The sequence below is a fragment of the Bidens hawaiensis genome, unplaced genomic scaffold (assembly GCF_021521415.1).
Source record: "Bidens hawaiensis isolate Kalapana, Puna unplaced genomic scaffold, B.hawaiensis_p1.1 tig00000295_1, whole genome shotgun sequence".
Classification (NCBI taxonomy): domain Eukaryota; kingdom Viridiplantae; phylum Streptophyta; class Magnoliopsida; order Asterales; family Asteraceae; genus Bidens; species Bidens hawaiensis.
In genome coordinates, this window is record NW_027491023.1 from 339,185 (window position 1) to 358,315 (window position 19,131).

The 19,131-nt window shown below is 42.9% G+C and overlaps 1 protein-coding gene across 1 annotated transcript; it reads left to right on the forward strand.

The window, feature by feature from the left end:
• Positions 1-14,690: 14,690 nt before the first annotated feature.
• Positions 14,691-18,136, forward strand: LOC143619257 (protein indeterminate-domain 7-like). Its single transcript, XM_077091227.1, has 4 exons — positions 14,691-14,725; positions 14,963-15,243; positions 15,416-15,815; positions 17,115-18,136. The coding sequence occupies exons 2-4, from the start codon at positions 15,036-15,038 to the stop codon at positions 18,001-18,003; spliced, it is 1,497 nt and encodes a 498-aa protein (XP_076947342.1). The 5' UTR covers positions 14,691-14,725; positions 14,963-15,035; the 3' UTR covers positions 18,004-18,136.
• Positions 18,137-19,131: the final 995 nt, after the last annotated feature.

The window sequence follows — 19,131 nt, forward strand, 5'->3', positions numbered from 1 at the left end:
CTCAAAGCTCGGCGGTGCCGCTAACTACTAGCACTCCGATGCTTACTTTGACAACGACGTTGGTGTCGCACGAGAGGCTCGGTCTTATTCCTCAAATGGCGTTAACCGAGATACCGAGACCTCCTGCTGCATTGTCTACAGTATCTCCTACTACATTAATGAGACCTCCTCCTCCGCCAACAACTACTTCTACTACTTCTCCACCTCCGCCTAGTGATGTCTCATTCATGAGAATCACTCGGCCTCAAGGACCTGTTCAACCTGTTCACCCGTCCGTATACAACTTGCCACCAGGTCGTCAAACTGAAATGCTGCTAAATCTATTACATCTATATGAAAATCAAATGGCAGCTGACCGTCAAACTCAAGAACGACTCATGGAGAATCAACGACGAATGATGAATTATATTTCTTTCTGTCAGAAGGAGACTAAGTCGTTGTGTACGATTGTTGAGTCTCAGGGGGTGAAATTAAAGGAACAAGAAGAGTTGATTTTACAATTAACTTGTAAAGAAAATGCCCTCAAGAAAATCAAGAATGACGATGATGATCCTGACGAGTCTGATGCAAGAGGTGAGCCTAAACAATCGCATGGTTCATCCTCTGGTGCAGGTGTTAGTAGCGGTGATGATTCGAGCAAGCAGATAATTATTTATCAAGATCCAACAGCTGCCAAGCCAATTGAAATGATTGCAGCTAACACAGTGATATTTGTTGATGGATCAGAGGTGGTTCGTAGTGTGGTAAACAGAGATGAGATAGAGGTTGGTGAATTTGTGGTTAGATCCTTGACACGGGAGCAGATTTCGATTCTGCTTGGGTTGAATGACGATCAGCTGACTGCTTTAGAGACTGAACCCGATGTAGAAGTAATAACTGAGGAGGATTTGGAAGTTGATCCGTTGTTTATGAATACGGATTTTGTTTATGAGGATGAAGAGATTGAGATGGAGGATGTGACTGCTGATGAGTACCCGGACTTGTATCAACACACGAACGTTGATCAAGGTGCTCCGGTATCTCAAGAAGAGGTGTTTAAAGAGACTGAGGATGAATTGGAAAAGGTTGTGCAGCGAACAGTACCCTCACTCAAAGAAGTAACTGATGAGGACGTAGAAAGATGGTTCAAACGTCATAAGGTGGGTAAAATTATCAGTGCTTATCGTTATGTAGATCAAGAAAGAAAAGATACTGCTGCTACTTGGGATAAGACTAATCAGGTGACTACCTTCAAGACCGTTTCAAAGGTACATGGTGATATTGTTTCATGGGCTTATGATTCTGACCTTAAAGTACGTATAGTCAAGTGGGAAAAGGGTGTCCAGTATTACGAGAGGATAATGGATGTTCTGACATTACCGCGGTGGGATATTCGTACCCTCGCGAGACGTCCATTTATCAATCGTGGGGGTTACCGAACAGCTGAGTGGTTTCATCAACACTTACTGTTCGAGGTCAATCATGGCTTCAAATTCTTCAAGCCCCAGGTCCCAAGACGTAAGCGCATTGACGAGATTGATCCAAGGACCGGCTGGAAGAAACTTGTCTTGAAAGTGAAGCCGCCAAAGACGATGAAAAAAAATTCCTGTGAAGACATTGTCTCAAGATATTTATCTGTCTTTCAACCGTTGGTACTATGACAATCGTACTGGCGAGGCCGTTATTGTTCGTGGTCGAGGACTGCAGACCGAGCTCATCAAGATAATCGACCCGATGTGGTTGGTTAATTTATCAGAGACAGAAAATGATGTGCTACACAAAAAGCAGATTTTGATCGAACGCCAAGAAGATTAAGACCTGGCTATGCAATTCCAACGAGTCGTTCGTGTGTGTCATGAACATGGAATTCATAGTTTCAGAGACTGGCAGTCCAAGCGCTTCAAAGAAGTTAAAGACAAAGAGCTCAAGACGAGGGGGTGTCTGTTAGTGCACGGTTTTGCGTCTAGAGTCTTTGTATTTATCGTTAACGTTTTGTTTATTAATTAATGTAATAATTAATGTTTATTATTAACTAGTTCGTTAAGGTTAAGTCTAGTTCGCTAGGGATGTTAGCGAACTAAAACATTATAATGTATTCCCTCCTGATTCGTTAGGGGATGTTAACGAATCAGGGGGTGGTTCGCTATGTTAATTTATGTAACGAAGGGGAAGCTGGTTCGCTAGGGGATGTTAGCGAACCAGATCACCTTCTATATATAGTGAACTACTGTTCACTTTTAATGTAAGTTTTTGAAAAGAGTTTTTGAGTGTTAATTAACTAATTGCTCTCTCTCAAGCTTCACCTTAACATTATTCATCTAATATATTGATAATATATACACATACATAACACTGAATCAAGGTTAATTACGAGCTAGATCCTTAATAGTACAAATCGGATATTCACAGATCTGAGATCTGTTATTGTTATTGATTGGTAATTCCGGGGTCCAAACACTTATTGGCTAACACTTGTCCAATAAGTAACGTGTAATAGCACAGTAGGCAAGCCTTGTATACAAAACCCCACAATACCAGTAGTAACCATCTCGTAAGTCTACAGAGACTTAATCACTATAATGTATTTAAAATACTTTTAAAAATATATTTGAAACCATTTAGACAATCTATCATGGGTTTGTAGGTTTTGAAATCACCATGACAGTGTCGAAAAAAAAAATAGTTGTCTCACACAAATGTGAGTTGTACAAAAACTCGAATGTCTCACCTTGCAAGTTTACAATTAAGTAACACCTCCTGGTATTAAGCACCTAGGATAAACATAATGTAGTATAACTAGATTAGTATAAAACCAATAATCATAACGATAATCACGAGAGTAGAAACTTTACACGATGGCACAATGTCATACCTTAACAGGTAGAGCTTTTGGATTCGTGTATATTAGTTTCTTTCGATCGGATAGGATATCGCTACGACAACTCGGTATTATACCCTTTATATATATATATATAATATGTGTGTGTATTTTCAGAGAGAAGAGAACTTTGAGCGAAGAAATGAAGTCCCGATGCCTTTCTATTTATAGCAGGTTTTGGACCCCATCGCGCTACGCGATGGCCATAAATAGAAAGCCATCGCGTATCGCGAAGCAGCTGGAAGGATTTTTTTTCCTTAATTCCCAACAAAAATACTAAGGCGGCCCTTAAAAGGCTCGCGGCGATGCGAGCGTGCGAAGTGTGCCATCAAAACGCCCATCGTCCGCTAGGACCACTGGGTGTGATATGTCTTATAAGAACATTAACATAGAATTTTTTTTCTTATAAAGAGCTCACTAGTTTGTTAATCTAGCGATGTGGGATAAGAGTTTACAAACCTATTTATACTATGGTGGTTCCTTCTCCATTTCTTTCCTCCACCAATGTGGGATGAAATTTCCTTCACTTATCTCTTTACTTTCATTTTATGGTTTGTTATAAATATGAATGGAAAGAGTGCATGAGAACTCACACTATATATTGTGTGAGTCTCTCATTCACTCAAAAATTTTAGCCTAATAACCTAACTCACAAACTCTCTCTTTCTCTCTTGTTCTCGGCTGCAATAAGTAACACAACAAGATCCGAGATCTCGGTCTTAGCTAGTTGTTTCCGCCAACTAGTTGAGAGGTTGATCCAAGACAACTAGTAATAGTTTGTTTGCTGTTAGATCCGGTCATAGGACCAACAGATCCCTTTAGAGGACCTACAATTTTGAGAGGTGGTTCCTTCTCCATTTCTTTCCTCCACCAATGTGGGATGAAATTTCCTTCACTTATCTCTTTACTTTCATTTTATGGTTTGTTATAAATATGAATGGAAAGAGTGCATGAGAACTCACACTATATATTGTGTGAGTCTCTCATTCACTCAAAAATTTTAGCCTAATAACCTAACTCACAAACTCTCTCTTTCTCTCTTGTTCTCGGCTGCAATAAGTAACACAACAAGATCCGAGATCTCGGTCTTAGCTAGTTGTTTCCGCCAACTAGTTGAGAGGTTGATCCAAGACAACTAGTAATAGTTTGTTTGCTGTTAGATCCGGTCATAGGACCAACAGATCCCTTTAGAGGACCTACAATTTTAAACCAACGATGTGGTGTTGACATTGGTTAACCAAAAACAAAAGGTTTAACAACCCCTATATGCCAACGGTTTGTCACTGTAGGTGCCTATGCCGACGACACTTTGTCGTTGTTATAGGGTTGTTGTATCAGACAACTTTTCTCAGAGTGCGGCAATATATATTTTTGCATCAATTGTACAGTGCAGAATGTGTATAAGTAGCTACGTAAGTAATACCCAAATTATATATCAATTTTTTTTAAAAAAAAAAAGTTATTTCTACAAACAAAACTTACTTAAAAGTATTATTCCCGTCTCTTAATTAGTTGATGTTTATCATTCCCTGGAAGTAGATATTTGTCCATCCACCCAAGGCCTCTTAGCCTAGTAGTACCGAAGATTTGGATAATTCTTTGCCTATTCAAGGGATGAGGGAGTGAGAGTTCGAGTCCTTTGGTTGACATATTGTCGTATTGATGTAATGTAGTTGTAAATTAGACACTCTTGAGTTGCCGTTTTCGAATAATAATAATAAAAAAAGATACTTGTCTGTCCAGGGCAACAAATTTAGAACAGTGATATGAAATAATAAAGTAATTACTCTCTCATGTTGATAAAAGTTTTACATTTGCTAAATTCACTTGATCAGAGGTAGTTTTGTTTCCTATATAACTAATGTTTCTTATGATTAGGTAGATAGAAAGTGTAACGATGCATACAGAGAAACGGTTAGTGAAGCTGCTGAGAGAAGGACTAAAAAGTTATACGTATATACATACATATATATATTGGGAAAACAAAGTAGTAATTCGATCCCTCAAAAAGATTAATTAGTAGATGCTCCAAAAAGCAAAATAAATCATGCAAGCGGTAATATATTTCTGAAGATGACAAGAAAACAAAGGATAGGACAAAGTTTTGTAACGTCTGAAACATTGTCCCTCTGCCCTCCTCCTCATGTTGCCTTTTTGGTTTTATTTTGATGGGTTGGAGATAGCTACAAAGACACTCAGTTTATCAATTATTAAAAACAATAAATAATATTCTCATCCACATCTCTCTCTCTCTCTCTCTCTCTCTCTCTCTCTTCTTGAACTTTTCTACTTGTACTTAATGAGTTGTATTTTGTTTTGGTGTATTTGTACTCAAGTGTGTGGATTCTTGCGTTGAATCATCTTGGAGAGTTGGCTATAAGTCTGAAGAAACACTAATCGACCCCGGGCAGATTACGGATAATCTGGGGGTTAAATAGATGTTTCCCACGAGGGGTTAGATCCGGCAAAGATGGTTCTTCTGATAACCTGCAAAACAGACACCGTGAGCTCGTCACTGAGAAGGGGGGGTACCTCCTTGTGACCACCCTCCGGCGTGAGAATCAGACTAGATTGCTCTTGAATATAAGTGTATATTAAGAGAATGACTAGAGCAGATATCAGGTATCAGAAATGAGATCAGAGATGAGATAAGATAATATACCATTCCAAGGTATTGGAGTATTTATAGCCAAAGGTAGGTTTCCAATAAGGTACAGCCGGCTGAATAGTGTTTCTGTTCTACCAAATGTGGGCTATGCACATGCCATGCTGGTAGTTGGTGGGTAGGCAGCGGCTGATAGTGACCAGGCCGGCTGTGTACTGTTCCTGTTCCACCAACTGCAGGCAATGCACGTCCTCCGACAGGTTGGTGAGTAGGCAGCGGCTAATAGTGACATACAGTACAAGAGCGTGCTGCTCGTCATACCGTTGTCAGTGAGCTGTCGTATCCTTGGTCAGATCTTTTGTCCATACCTCGTCAGGTACAGTACAAAAGATCCTACAGTATCGTACAGACTGGCTCATTTGGGCGGGAGTTCTCTCTGCTTTGTGCGGGAGAGTTCCCGGCTTTGCTCATTCCTTCTTCAGGTGACATTACTGAACTATTATGAGAGTTAAGTGCCTTGTGCGTGTAGCTTTGCTGCGCAGGTATCCTTCCCTGATGGCTTGTATCCGCAGCTGCGGGAACAGGCAGAGTACTTCACCATTGGGAGGCTTTTCCTGCGGGAACAGCTTGCGTACTGCGCGTAAGGACGTCACGTCTCTGAGCAGGTGGGTCCTGCGGATCCAGTTGGTCTCGGCGCCGACGTCCCTTTAAGTTAAGTCTTGCGGGTTCAACCACGCAGACGTCCGTTAAGGAGTCTTGCGGGTTCAACTGCGCAGACGTCCCTTTTCAAGGTGAGTCTTGCGGGTCCAACTGGGCTCTGCTGGGACCTACCTCTTCAAGTCCCCCCAGTCCAATGTTCTTCTCATGAATTGTTAATAAGTGAGGTGAACTTTTGGACTTAAACAAGGGGTTTTGAAAAGGTTTTTAGTTTTAAGGTTTTCCATGGGGATTCTTCCCGCGGAAGTCCTAATGTCACGTGCAGAAATTCCCAACTTTTCTGCTTGATTTTTGGGTGTGATGCGGGTAGGTCTGTAACCTCCTCACAAGTCAGGAGCGTTGAGTTCCACTTGTGTAGATTCTCCATGAGGTTTTGGTAGTTTTGAACAAAGTGATCAATTATGTTTAAACAACCAATTCCATCTTGGAGGTTCAAACAATCTAGTTCTCGACGTTCCCGCTATGCGGGGATGTTATTCCCGTTTCCGCAAGCACTGCCCAGAAGATCCTTCTTGGTTTCAATTTCCTGCGGAGTGCTAGGTATGTGAAGGGTTTTGCCTTGACACTGTACCCGCACTCGTCTTATAGTTACTTTACTTCCAAGGTATTCCTGGCTTCAATTCCCTGCGGGTGCTAAGTATGTGAAGGGTTTTGCCTTGACACTGTACTCGCACCCGTCTTATGGTTACTTGGTTGCCGAGGTATTCTTTGCTTCAATTCCCTGCCGGTGCTAAGTATGTGAAGGGTTTTGCCTTAACACTGTACTCGCACCTGTCTTATAGTTTCTTGGCTGCCAAGGTAAGGGGTATTTTCCCGCTTACTTTTGAATTTTTTTGAAATTTTGAAATTCGAAGAGTTGGTGAAAGGATAAGAATAGTCCAAACTGTTGAAACGTCGTCCGACGGTTTCTTCTGACTGTGTCAGGACGTGCAGGAAGTTATGGCGACGTGACAGTACATGGTCATTCCAGACGCTTTTTCAGGAGCGTGGGCGCGATTTTTCGGGCGCGTGGCCGCGAAATTAATGGCACGCGTCCTTTCAACAGCTGTTGCCAGCTTGCACTTTGCCACGTGTCATAGTTTCATTGCACCTGCGATTTCTCTCTCTTCCGCATTAAATTCATCGCATTAATTGCGATGAGTATATAAAGGGGGAGAGGGTCCTTTGTAATCCACACTTTCACTTCTCTCTTCATCTTCTAAACGATTTCCGGCGAATACTCACTATTCCGTCGAGCATTCTTCTGAAATCGTTTTTCTGTACATCCAAACATGTCTTCTTTTGCCGAGGAGTCTGACGTGTTCATCGAGAATCCGTCGTCCACTTCCGATAAGGATGACAAGAGTACTGCTGGCGAGTGCCAGTGTGCTCTTCCGGCCGAGCTTTTTCAGTACATCATCCGGAAGTTCATGCTCGAGTCGTTCGAGCCTGAGTTTCCGGAGCCACACCAGACGGTGTACGATGCCCCCAAGGGCAAAATAGGGGTGTATGCTGCATTCTTCGTTTATGGGAATCTCAGGTTCCCATTGACGAAGTTTGTATATCGTGTCTTGGAGAGGCACGGTGTGCATTTGACGGAGGTACACCCGATGGCGATCGCCAAGATCCGCCACTTTGAGTGGGTGTGCCTCATTCTGGGCGTGGAGCCCCATGTTGACCGGTTGATGACCTTCTATTCTTAGAGGTGCATCCAGGGGTGGTACACCTTGGTCAATCGAATCAAGGGGTTGAAGATCTGCGCTACCGAGCGCAGTCTTCGGTCGTGGAAGCGTGAGTTTTTTTATATATCCGCTCGCGTCGTCCCCCTTGCGATGACGTTTAAGAATGGGAGAGCACTCCTAGCCCTTCACGCCCTCAACTACCAGGAGGCAGAATGGTTCGCCAAGATCTCCCGGATCCAGACTCCGGTGTACCGCTTTGCGGAGTCTGGGATGGTGATGCTTGGGATGAGCCGGGTGTGGAAGGAGGCGTCGCAGGTTCCCATCGTCCTCGAATACGGTTTGAACTCTGTCCCTTACGGTATGCTCTGTCTTCTTTGTTGATATAGGTTTTTCTTCTAACTGTTTCTTTTTTTATTTCAGAGGGAAACGACTTGCAGTCGCTCCTGCAGCCGCGGGAGGCTGATGGTCCCGCTAGGATGGGTACTCGTGATCTCGATGAGAACGAGTTGCCCATCTTGGAGCAAACGAGGGATCGGTTTGTGGAGGTCTACCCGCCAGGCCACCCCATTCTGAGCGCCACGCGGCCAGGTAAGGAGTTATTCAACCCTCGACCTCTCAATGCTGAAACCTCTGCTGGAATTCCTCTAATCTTGTCATCTTCTGATGAGGAATCCGTAGATGGTCCTCCGTTGGTGCGGAAGAAGAAGGCTGCCGGCGGGAAGGGGAAGGCGAAGGTTGCCTCCACTGCCGATCCGGTGCATCGGTCTGATTCAGAGATCGAAAGCGAGGAGGTGGCGGGGAACCCTGGTGGTGATAAGACCACTGCTCCGGAGGCTGAGACAACTGTCACCTCCGAGCAGCCCAGGACGACGACGGTGAGCGGCGTGAAGAGGCCGGCTCCATCGGGTTCGTCCCCCCTGTTCGCACCTTTAGGCTCAAGAAAACCCGTAAGTACAAATTTCCTTTACTTTTAACTTCATATCTTTTCGCCATTATACTTATTATATATCTTGTCTTCGTGCAGGCGTGGATGCTACCGCATTCCATGGTGGAGCGGGGAGGAGCACCTCCGGACCCATGACGGTAGGCTTGGTCAACCTACCTGAGGCGCCTGGGTCGCCTGCTTCAGTTGGTTCAGTTGCTCACCCAGTTGAGCCAACTGTTCCAACTGTGATGACCTCTCCGTCGGCTGTCAGTGCCATATTTACTGAATCTTTCACTGAGCCGGCGGTGACTATTTCTGCGGGCTCTTCCGCAGCGGCGACCACGGTTGTGAGTTCACCTCCGGTGAGTTCACCTCCGTTGGTTTCTACCGCGGCGGCCTCCACCATGCCTCCTCCATCGTCGGCAACTACGGCCGATCCTTCAGGTATGTTTGGGGCTTCTCGCCAACCTCTTCCTCCTTCCCATTTGCCTGATCTTTTGGATGGATATCCGTTAGGTTCAGGTGATGGGTTTGGTGGCTACAGGCCTATCGTCGACCCTACAGGTGCGTAGGGTTATTTTGGCCTTTATTTTATATATATATATATATATATATATATATATATATATATATATTTATATATCATCTTTTCCTAACTGCTTTTTGCTTTTCCAGTGTCGGATTCCAATGAAGTGTATGTTCCACGATGGAACATCCGCCGAGGAACAACCCTTCGCACGCCTGTTGAGTGCGTGGAATGGGCTCGTCACGCAGCTCCCAGTGGTGCGTTGGGGGAAGCAATGGCTAGCTACCAGGAGGTTAGGCTAACCAATGAGCTTCGGATTCTCCTGGCCCGGATGCAGCCGCGCGTCGAGCTGCTTTGTCGTGAAAACGACAAGTTAAAAGCAGCTCGTATCCAAGAAGTAGCTCAGGCGCGGGCTGTCCGGGAAGAGAACAAGAGGCTTACCGCAGTGGCTGCGGAAAAGGAGAAGGCTTTCAAGGCCCTCGAGGTTGAAGTTCAGGCCCGGCTCGAGGCCCGTTCCAAGGCTGCCAAGCTGTTAACGAACAGCTTCGGCTGGCTAAGGAAACTGAACGGAACGCAACTGAGAGGGCCACCAAGGCTGAAGCTATTGCCGAGCCTCTACGCATTGAGAATGAGGAGCTTAAAGCCAAGCTAGAGAGGCTCCAGCAGGCTCATGATGCCTTGGCTATGGAAGACGCCAAGAAGCTCCAAGAGATCTTGGACCAGAGGGGCGTGCTTGACCATACTGAGCGGAAGCTAAAGGGCGTTGAAGAGGCTGCTGCTAAGGAAGTGTTGCTCGCCAACCTTAACAAAAGTGAAGCCGAACGCGCCCGTAACCAAGCTCAAGCCGCCCTCCAGGAGGCTCTGGTTGCCAAGGAATGGCTTCTACGAGAAGCGTTGTCGCAGGTAAGCTTAATTTCATAATGTCTTTACGCTTTTCTTTGTACTCAGAAAAGGTTTTGACACATTTTCTTTTTGTAGGTTGTGCATCGGGTCTTTACGGATACATCTTATGACGATGCTATGAGCGCAGCCCTCAACGCTTCTCATGAGGATGGGGAAAAGGCCGGCTTCCTGCTTGGTCTAGGGTTCGTTGAGAAGGGCATCCCGCCTTCCAACTTCCCTTTGTATGATGTAGATATTGAAGCTGTATATGACCAAGCAGTGAATCAGTATGCCGCCTTCCCGCATCCGGTGGTGGAGAAGGTGAACGAAGTTGCTGCTGCTGATGATGGGCTAGCTATCCTTAAAGCTTTCCTTGAACCGCCACACTCTACTGATGGTGCGGGTCCAAGTGGAAGTGGTCCTGAAGCTTGATCCTGAAGATCCCTTTCCACCATTAGAGTAGATTTTTATTTTTGTATAGCTTCTTTTGTATGCGGGTATGTACCCAGCAATCTTTGTAATATTTGAATTTCGATGGAATAAAGATTATTTGCTAATGCCTTGCCTTGCTTATTTCACGCATATTTTGATTTAACTTAGCAATTTCTTTAGTACTTAGATAAGTTAACTTTTCAACGTGGCAGATAATAAGTTAAAGTTTTGCGTCCTTTTTCGTGATTGTGCGGATAAGACCGTCACTTGCACTCGGTAGGATGGCTAAACTTTACCTATATCTGACCTGCGCGGAAGTTTTCCTCATCTTTTCCTTTGAAATTTTCTAAGTGTTTAGAATAAGTTAACCTTTGAACGTGGTAGATAATAGGTTGAAGTTTTGCTTCCTCGTTCGTGATTGTGCGGGTAAGACCGTTACTTGCACTTAGTAGGATGGCTAACCTTTACCTACATCTGACCTGCGCGTAGGTTTTCCTCATCCTTCTGTTATCTAAGTATTTTGAATAAGTTAACCGTTCGACGCGTGGTTGTCAATAGGTTAGTTCGGTTTCTTCTATCATGATTTGTGCGGTTAGGACCGGCACTTTCATTTAGTGGGATCACCAAACTTTACATATGACTGACCTGCGTGAAGGTTTGTCGTTTTTTGTGTTTATGCGGGTTTTGCCGCCTTCCACAAGCAACAATTTCTTTATACTTATTTATGCGGTGAAAACCGGCATCAGTGTTGAATAAATTAACCGTTCGACGCGCGGTTGTCAATAGGTTAGTTCAGTTTATCATGATTTGTGCGGTTAGGACCGGCACTTTCACTTAGTGGGATCACCAAACTTTACCTATGACTGACCTGCGTGAAGGTTTGTCGTTTTTTGTGTTTATGCGGGTTTTGCCGCCTTCCACAAGCAACAATTTCTTTATACTTATTTATGCGGTGAAAACCGGCATCAGTGTTGAATAAATTAACCGTTCGACGCGCGGTTGTCAATAGGTTAGTTCAGTTTATCGTGATTAGTGCGGTTAGGACCGGCACTTTCACTTAGTGGGATCACCAAACTTTACCTATGACTGACCTGCGTGAAGGTTTGTCGTTTTTTGTGTTTATGCGGGTTTTGCCGCCTTCCACAAGTAACGACTTCTTTCCCACTTATGTATGCGGTTAAGACCGGCATATCAGTGTGGAAAGTTCATAAGTATAAATGTAAGATTATCAGCATCAATGTTCTAAGAAGAATCATTTCCATTAGAAGTGGCTCTGGGCCTTTTCTTTACAAGTTTGGAATTGATCTACATGCAAACTGTGTAATTGAGCTCTCTTCCATGTTGTTGGGATGGGAGTGCCATCGAGCCGATATGCACCTGGTTCGGGATCTCGTTGTTTACGCAGTATGTAGTCTCCAACATTGAAGCTGCAAGTTTATTCGTGTTTTCCCCAACTGGGGTTCTACACGCATCAGCCTGCTCAGCGTTCGTTACGCCACGAGGTGCGCGAGCATCCCATCTCTGACAAATGCTTCGACGATGTCCTTTACGTCTGTGCATTCTTCAGTGTTGTGGCCTTTTGTCCTGTGAAAGTCACAGTATTTGCTCCGATCAGCATTGTGACGATGTTGGATTATTGGAGCCTTTGGCCATGGGAGCTCCTCAGTGGCGAATATCTCGGTGACGCTTTTGGTGAGTGGCGTCCATCTGGAGTTCTGGTTCGACTGTACGTTATCCCTTCCGCCCAACCGATGTTGCAAGCCGGATGAGGTGTCAAAGTTTACCCTTGACTGCCAAATGCCTAGCCTCCGCTTTTTGTTTAGTCGGGCGGCAAGGACGTTGTCTTCTCTTGTTTTCTGGGTGTAGTGGTTTGTGCTCTGGGGGAGATCTCTACCCAGTTGCTTCTCCGTTTCCGTAAAGCGTTTAGCTGCTGTCATGATAGCATCACATGTGGATGGCATGCCATCTCTACCCGTTAATGTGCGGATGAGCTCTGGGTCGTTCGCGCCCTGGATGAAAGCAGCGCGAACAAGATCTTCGCTAATATTACCCAGACTTAGCTTCTTTGAGTTGAAGCGAGTGATGAAGTCTGGCAAAGATTCATCTTTTTCTCGAATGCAATTGAGGATTGTCCATTGCTCTTCGGTATACTTTGTTTGTTGGCTGAAGTGTTGGCTAAACTTCTGTTGGAAGTCTGCCCAATCGTAGATGTGGTTGACCGGTAGACGATCGAACCACGCTCTAGCTGGCCCAACAAGCGACAGTTGGAACATATAACACCACGTAGGTTCCGTCCAATTACTGACGGTTGCCCCCGCTATGAATCTGTTCAAATGATCGTCTGGATCAGATATACCATCTTAAGTGCCGATGTTGGACATCTGTTTGGCACTTTTCGGGGCGATTGCTTCCGCAATGTCCCTTGCAAATTTGGACGTTCCCGCATTTGCCGCAGTTGGTCTAAATGCTTTGGAGAAGTCACGTGGGTTTCCACCCGCGTTTTTTGGTTTGAAGGTTTCTCCAAAATGCCTTCTCGGTTGGGAGTCCGTTTCTTTACGCTTCCCTTTTGCCCTATGACGAGGGTTTGCGTCACTATCGGATTCCTCCGAATCATCGTCCGAGTACTCTACGAATTCATCAGCCTGTTGGAGTGAACGTAAGCGTTCATCCAACTCAGCTTGGAATTCTTTTTGACGTGCTTCCGCCCACGCTTTAACTTCATCGAATGTTTGGCGGGGGAGCCTCGTTCGCTGTCTCTCTAACTGGGTATCGGTGAATCCCAGTGAGCGATTATTTACTGCACTTGCCCCAACTCGGGTAATTGGGGTAGTGTTCGTAAAATTTACTGCACTTGCCCCGGCTTGGGTAACCGGGGTAGTGTTCGTAAAAACTGTGTAGTCGCCGGTATTCCCCCCAGTAGCTGGGGTTGTGGTTACCGGGTTTCTTTAACCATCTTTCCAGAAGTTTGAAAAACTGAAAAAAGAATAAGTTCTAGCTTTTATGCACGGATGGCGCCAATGAAGAAACACTAATCGACCCCGGGCAGATTACGGATAATCTGGGGGTTAAATAGATGTTTCCCACGAGGGGTTAGATCCGGCAAAGATGGTTCTTCTGATAACCTGCAAAACAGACACCGTGAGCTCGTCACTGAGAAGGGGGGGTACCTCCTTGTGACCACCCTCCAGCGTGAGAATCAGACTAGATTGCTCTTGAATATAAGTGTATATTAAGAGAATGACTAGAGCAGATATCAGGTATCAGATATGAGATCAGAGATGAGATAAGATAATATACCATTCCAAGGTGTTGGAGTATTTATAGCCGAAGGTAGGTTTCCAAGAAGGTACAGCCGGCTGAATAGTGTTCCTGTTCTACCAACTGTGGGCTATGCACATGCCATGCTGTTAGTTGGTGGGTAGGCAGCGGCTGATAGTGACCAGGCCGGCTGTGTACTGTTCCTGTTCCACCAACTGCAGGCTATGCACGTCCTCCGACAGGTTGGTGAGTAGGCAGCGGCTAATAGTGAAATACAGTACAAGAGCGTGCTGCTCGTCATACCGTTGTCAGTGAGCTGCCGTATCCTTGGTCAGATCTTTTGTCCATACCTCGTCAGGTACAGTACAAAAGATCCTACAGTATCGTACGGACTGGCTCATTTGGGCGGGAGTTCTCTCGGCTTTGTGCGGGAGAGTTCCCGGCTTTGCTCATTCCTTCTTCAGGTGACATTACTGAATTATTATGAGAGTTAAGTGCCTTGTGCGTGTAGCTTTGCTGCGCAGGTATCCTTCCCTGATGGCTTGTATCCGCAGCTGCGGGAACAGGCAGAGTACTTCACCATTGGGAGGCTTTTCCTGCGGGAACAGCTTGCGTACTGCGCGTAAGGACGTCACGTCTCTGAGCATGGTGGGTCCTGCGGATCCAGTTGGTCTCGGCGCCGACGTCCCTTTAAGTTAAGTCTTGCGGGTTCAACCACGCAGACGTCCGTTAAGGAGTCTTGCGGGTTCAACTGCGCAGACGTCCCTTTTCAAGGTGAGTCTTGCGGGTTCAACTGGGCTCTGCTGGGACCTACCTCTTCAAAGTCTAAACTCTCTTGGAGAAGAAGTTTACAAACTGTCAGGTTTGAGCTTTTTTCACTTTTTTAATTTTGGTTACATCTATCCAACTTATTCTTTGATTATTCATCAACCTTTTGTAAGCTAAACTGAAAGAGAAAGAGAAACAAAGCTCTAGCTTCTAATCAATCATATATATGCCTTGTTCTTTTCTTATTCCTTTAGGGTTTCTTGTTTTTTCTAGATCTGTATGCATGACATGGTTCTTAAGGAAGCTAAGAAGTTGATCTGTCTACCATCAGCTATATATCTGTAATATATGAAAAGAACAAAGAACAAAGAAGAAAGAAAATCTGTTCATTTAATAAGAGAGATATGAAAAGCATCTTTGTGGATGACAATATGTCAAATTTAACATCTGCATCAAATGAAGCAAGCCTATTTTCATCAAGCAACAGGAATGAAATTGGTACTATGTACCCTCCACCACAGATGCAACAGCAGTCCTATGGTTCTGTGCCAATCAGTACCACCAACCAAACTCAATCAAACAAGAAAAAGAGGAATCTTCCAGGAAATCCAGGTAAATTAATTAAATACATCATTATTGCAAACTTTTTTGTTATCTAACTACTTGTTTTAGCTACTTCTTGCTTGTATGTTCATACTACTTACATATGGCTTTCATTTTTATTTAATTAAATTGGTGAACTTTAACGAAATATTGACTCTTTTTATTTTTGTATATGGAAAAGATCCAGAAGCTGAGGTGATAGCTTTGTCTCCAAAATCACTAATGGCCACAAACAGATTCATGTGTGAGATTTGCAACAAAGGGTTTCAAAGAGACCAGAATCTACAACTACACAGAAGAGGACATAATTTACCATGGAAACTTAAGCAAAAATCAAAACTAGAGATAGTTAGAAAGAAGGTGTACGTGTGTCCCGAGCCAAGTTGTGTGCACCATGATCCCTCAAGAGCTCTCGGAGATCTTACTGGTATCAAGAAGCACTTCTCGAGAAAGCACGGTGAGAAGAAATGGAAATGCGAAAAGTGTTCGAAACGTTACGCGGTTCAATCTGACTGGAAAGCTCATTCCAAGATTTGTGGCACACGAGAATATAGATGTGATTGCGGTACCCTTTTTTCAAGGTAATAGCATAATTTGATGTCACTACTTAATTCAGTACTAAACAACATCAAATTACATATTCTTTATTATATATAAAACTTTTTGTAATATAGTCAATGTAAGAATTAGGCATAAAATAAAGCTGCAAGAAGTTCACAAGGGGCACAGTAGAAGACATAAAGAATAATTTATCTTGTAATCATCTTTAATTTTGTTACAGCATTTTCCCTATATCCTTTTCACGAGATTAAAAGTTAGTGTGCAGCATGTAACGTATACCTTAAATTCAAACTAAACTAGTTGATTAACAATGCATAGTCATCATGAAGTAGTATATCTTCTCATGTACAATCATATCCTCAATGTTCACATGTAAGTTTATTATACGGGTGACAAGACCACACACATGTGAGCTGTGGGGTAGCTAGTATACATGTGAAGAATGATAGTATAATATCATTCATTCGGTTTCAACAAGAACAACTATCACTAAAGAGTATTAGGTCCAATATATGTATTTATACATCATTAGACTATTATCTAATTAAATAACTTATGCCGGCGGGTTTGTATTTCATATGATTATCTTCTTAAGTTGCTAACTGAAAACAAAATGGCCATTCAGTTTTGTGTCAATTGCATTGTCCTCGTAATGGCATATTAATAAGATGGTATTTAAAGTTTCAAAAGCATACATTCCTTACATCACAATTGCTAATATTAGACCACAATTGCTAATATTAGACCTAGAATTGAAGGAGTGGTGTTGCGATAACGCCCACTAGTTTTTTATAATAATATCTTAAAGGTTGTATGCCATTGAATCTAAGATTTATGTCATTCCATTGTTTAGACGGCCTCCAACACTTGTCTCTTACCCCCATCCTTAGCCTATATGGCAACCACATGTAAGAAGGGCGGCATTGAGGGTGCGCTGCCCTTGGAGCGCCATTCTTGGCTAGATGCATCATCCGTAGCTTATTTAAGTTTTCTTTTGTCTCAAATATATATTATTTAATATTAAAAGAAGGTCGCATGTGAGAATGATTGGTATAGTAGTGTTATGGGTAAACATGTGTTTGTTAAAAAATGTATGAAAAGTTCATAAGACATAATAACTAGGTCTGCATATGAGAATACGAGTTCTAGCATTAATTGCGGATGATCTTGAAAGGGTATTTTCAGAGTCCGTGAGTCATCTGGTAACGATTCTCATGGTTAAAAAAAATATTAGGTCTAGAAAAAAGTTATGTTTATACATTAAAAAAGTATAATGATTGGTTACTCATATAATTTCTTTGTCTTCTCTCTTACCACAGGAGGGATAGTTTCAACACTCACAGAGCTTTCTGTGATGCCTTAGCAGAAGAAACTGGAAGATCTTCATCATCAACCTTAAACCACCACCTTCCTCTTCATTTACAGATCAATTTCCCGCCCAAAGCCGAACCACAACATCTCCTGCAACACCCACAACTCAGCTTCAACATCGGTTCCAGTACTCCACATCATAATCATCAATTACCATCACGGTTAGATCATCATCAACAACAACCAAAAAACCCTAATCCTAATAACCTCCATCTTCCTTCTCCTTGTCACATGTCTGCCACTGCTTTGCTCCAAAAAGCAGCTCAAATGGGTGTTACAATGAGCAATCCAACACCACCTCATCCTCCTTCAACTGCTATTAATCCCACATCAATTATTATTAATGGGTCCCACCAAACCCTACATCATGATCACATGTGTGCACCTCTACTATCATCTCATCTTTCTGGACTATCCAATTTGTCTGGAAGTGATCATAATAATCATCATCACGTGATGTTGGAAGCAAGTAGTGGCTTTGCTAATGTCATGACCACTGGTAGCATGCAGGACCAGCTGCTTCTTCATCCAAATTCATTGAATTCCGCCAGTGTAGGGTCAACTAACATCCATGATATCTTGAATGGCATGCTCAACAAGAAAGATAACAGTGGTTACCAAGACCAGGTTTTCTCACAACCACAAGGTTCCACCCAAACAATGTTAAAGTCCCGAAAAGACGGTGCGAGTGGGAAAGACGAGTTAACGAGAGATTTCTTGGGTCTTCGAGGATTTCCGAATCCTGATCAACATTTTCTCAACATGGCTGGTCTTGATCATATGAGTCAGATGAATCCGAACCACAATCAGAACCAAATTCCGTGGCAGGGTAATTAGCTAGTTTGGATGATAAAGATGAACAACTTACACACCATTTATATATGGTGTACTTTTAGTTCTTTTTTCTGCTAATTTTTTGCTTTTAGATTTGTTTTCAATTCAGTTGTGAACCTGAACCCAGTTTTCCATTTTATTGGTTCTGGATTGAGATTTATGAAAGTTATGAATGCTTCTAGTATACCTTTAGTATAACAAGTAATATATTACGGGTATAACCTAAAGCGCTTTAGAGAAACAAAAGAAACAGACAACGAAAAGGAAAAGTAGCTCTTTATGCTGTACATCAACTGTTGCCATGCAAGGTAACTTCGTTATCACATTTATTATAAATGTGTTGATTTAAGTTATTCATTTAGGTCAAATGTTACTTCAAATGTTTGTATTGTTGCCCGATGATTATTTAAAAGAATTACAGTAGTTTTTATTACTATTATTATTAATTTTAGTAGGTATTTTTATTGTTCATAGTACGTTTATGTATATTTGATCAATTATATACACATAATGTTTTACGGGGTTTTCACTACTTTACATGACATCAAAGACTTGGGACTATACACACATATGGAGTGTTATGTTTTTCTTTACTTTTCTCATGCCTAGCTGCATTGTCTGACCATGGTCACTCTTCAATTTGTACCGCCACAGTCGCAGCTCCTGTCGCCACAACCATGATCAACTATATACATGAGTATAATAGAGATAATTACAAAGGAAACCTAGTCAAATTAATATCTTTTAAATATGTTAGTAACACAATTATAAAATAATATATGATATCATCAAGACGGTTAGTTGGCCCTCAAAAACTTTGACATGGAAGAGAGAGGATCATGGCAGGTCATACCACAAAACGTTTGTGGGAGCATAGGACAAGCGATGTGAGGAAAGAAGAGAGGTGGGCCTGCAGGTCATGACGATATCTTGTTTGCCCAAGTTTTTACCGGGAAAAGCTGAGGTGTTGGTCCTTTGGACGTTGGCCGCTGGTGCCCTAGAATTAACCTATACAAATTTGGTGAAATTTTCAGATACACTTATAATAGCATTTAAGATATAATTTTTATAAAATTAAAAGAACCTTATTATCATGCTTATTGCTGCCGTTTAAGCATGCTGTCTCCGAAA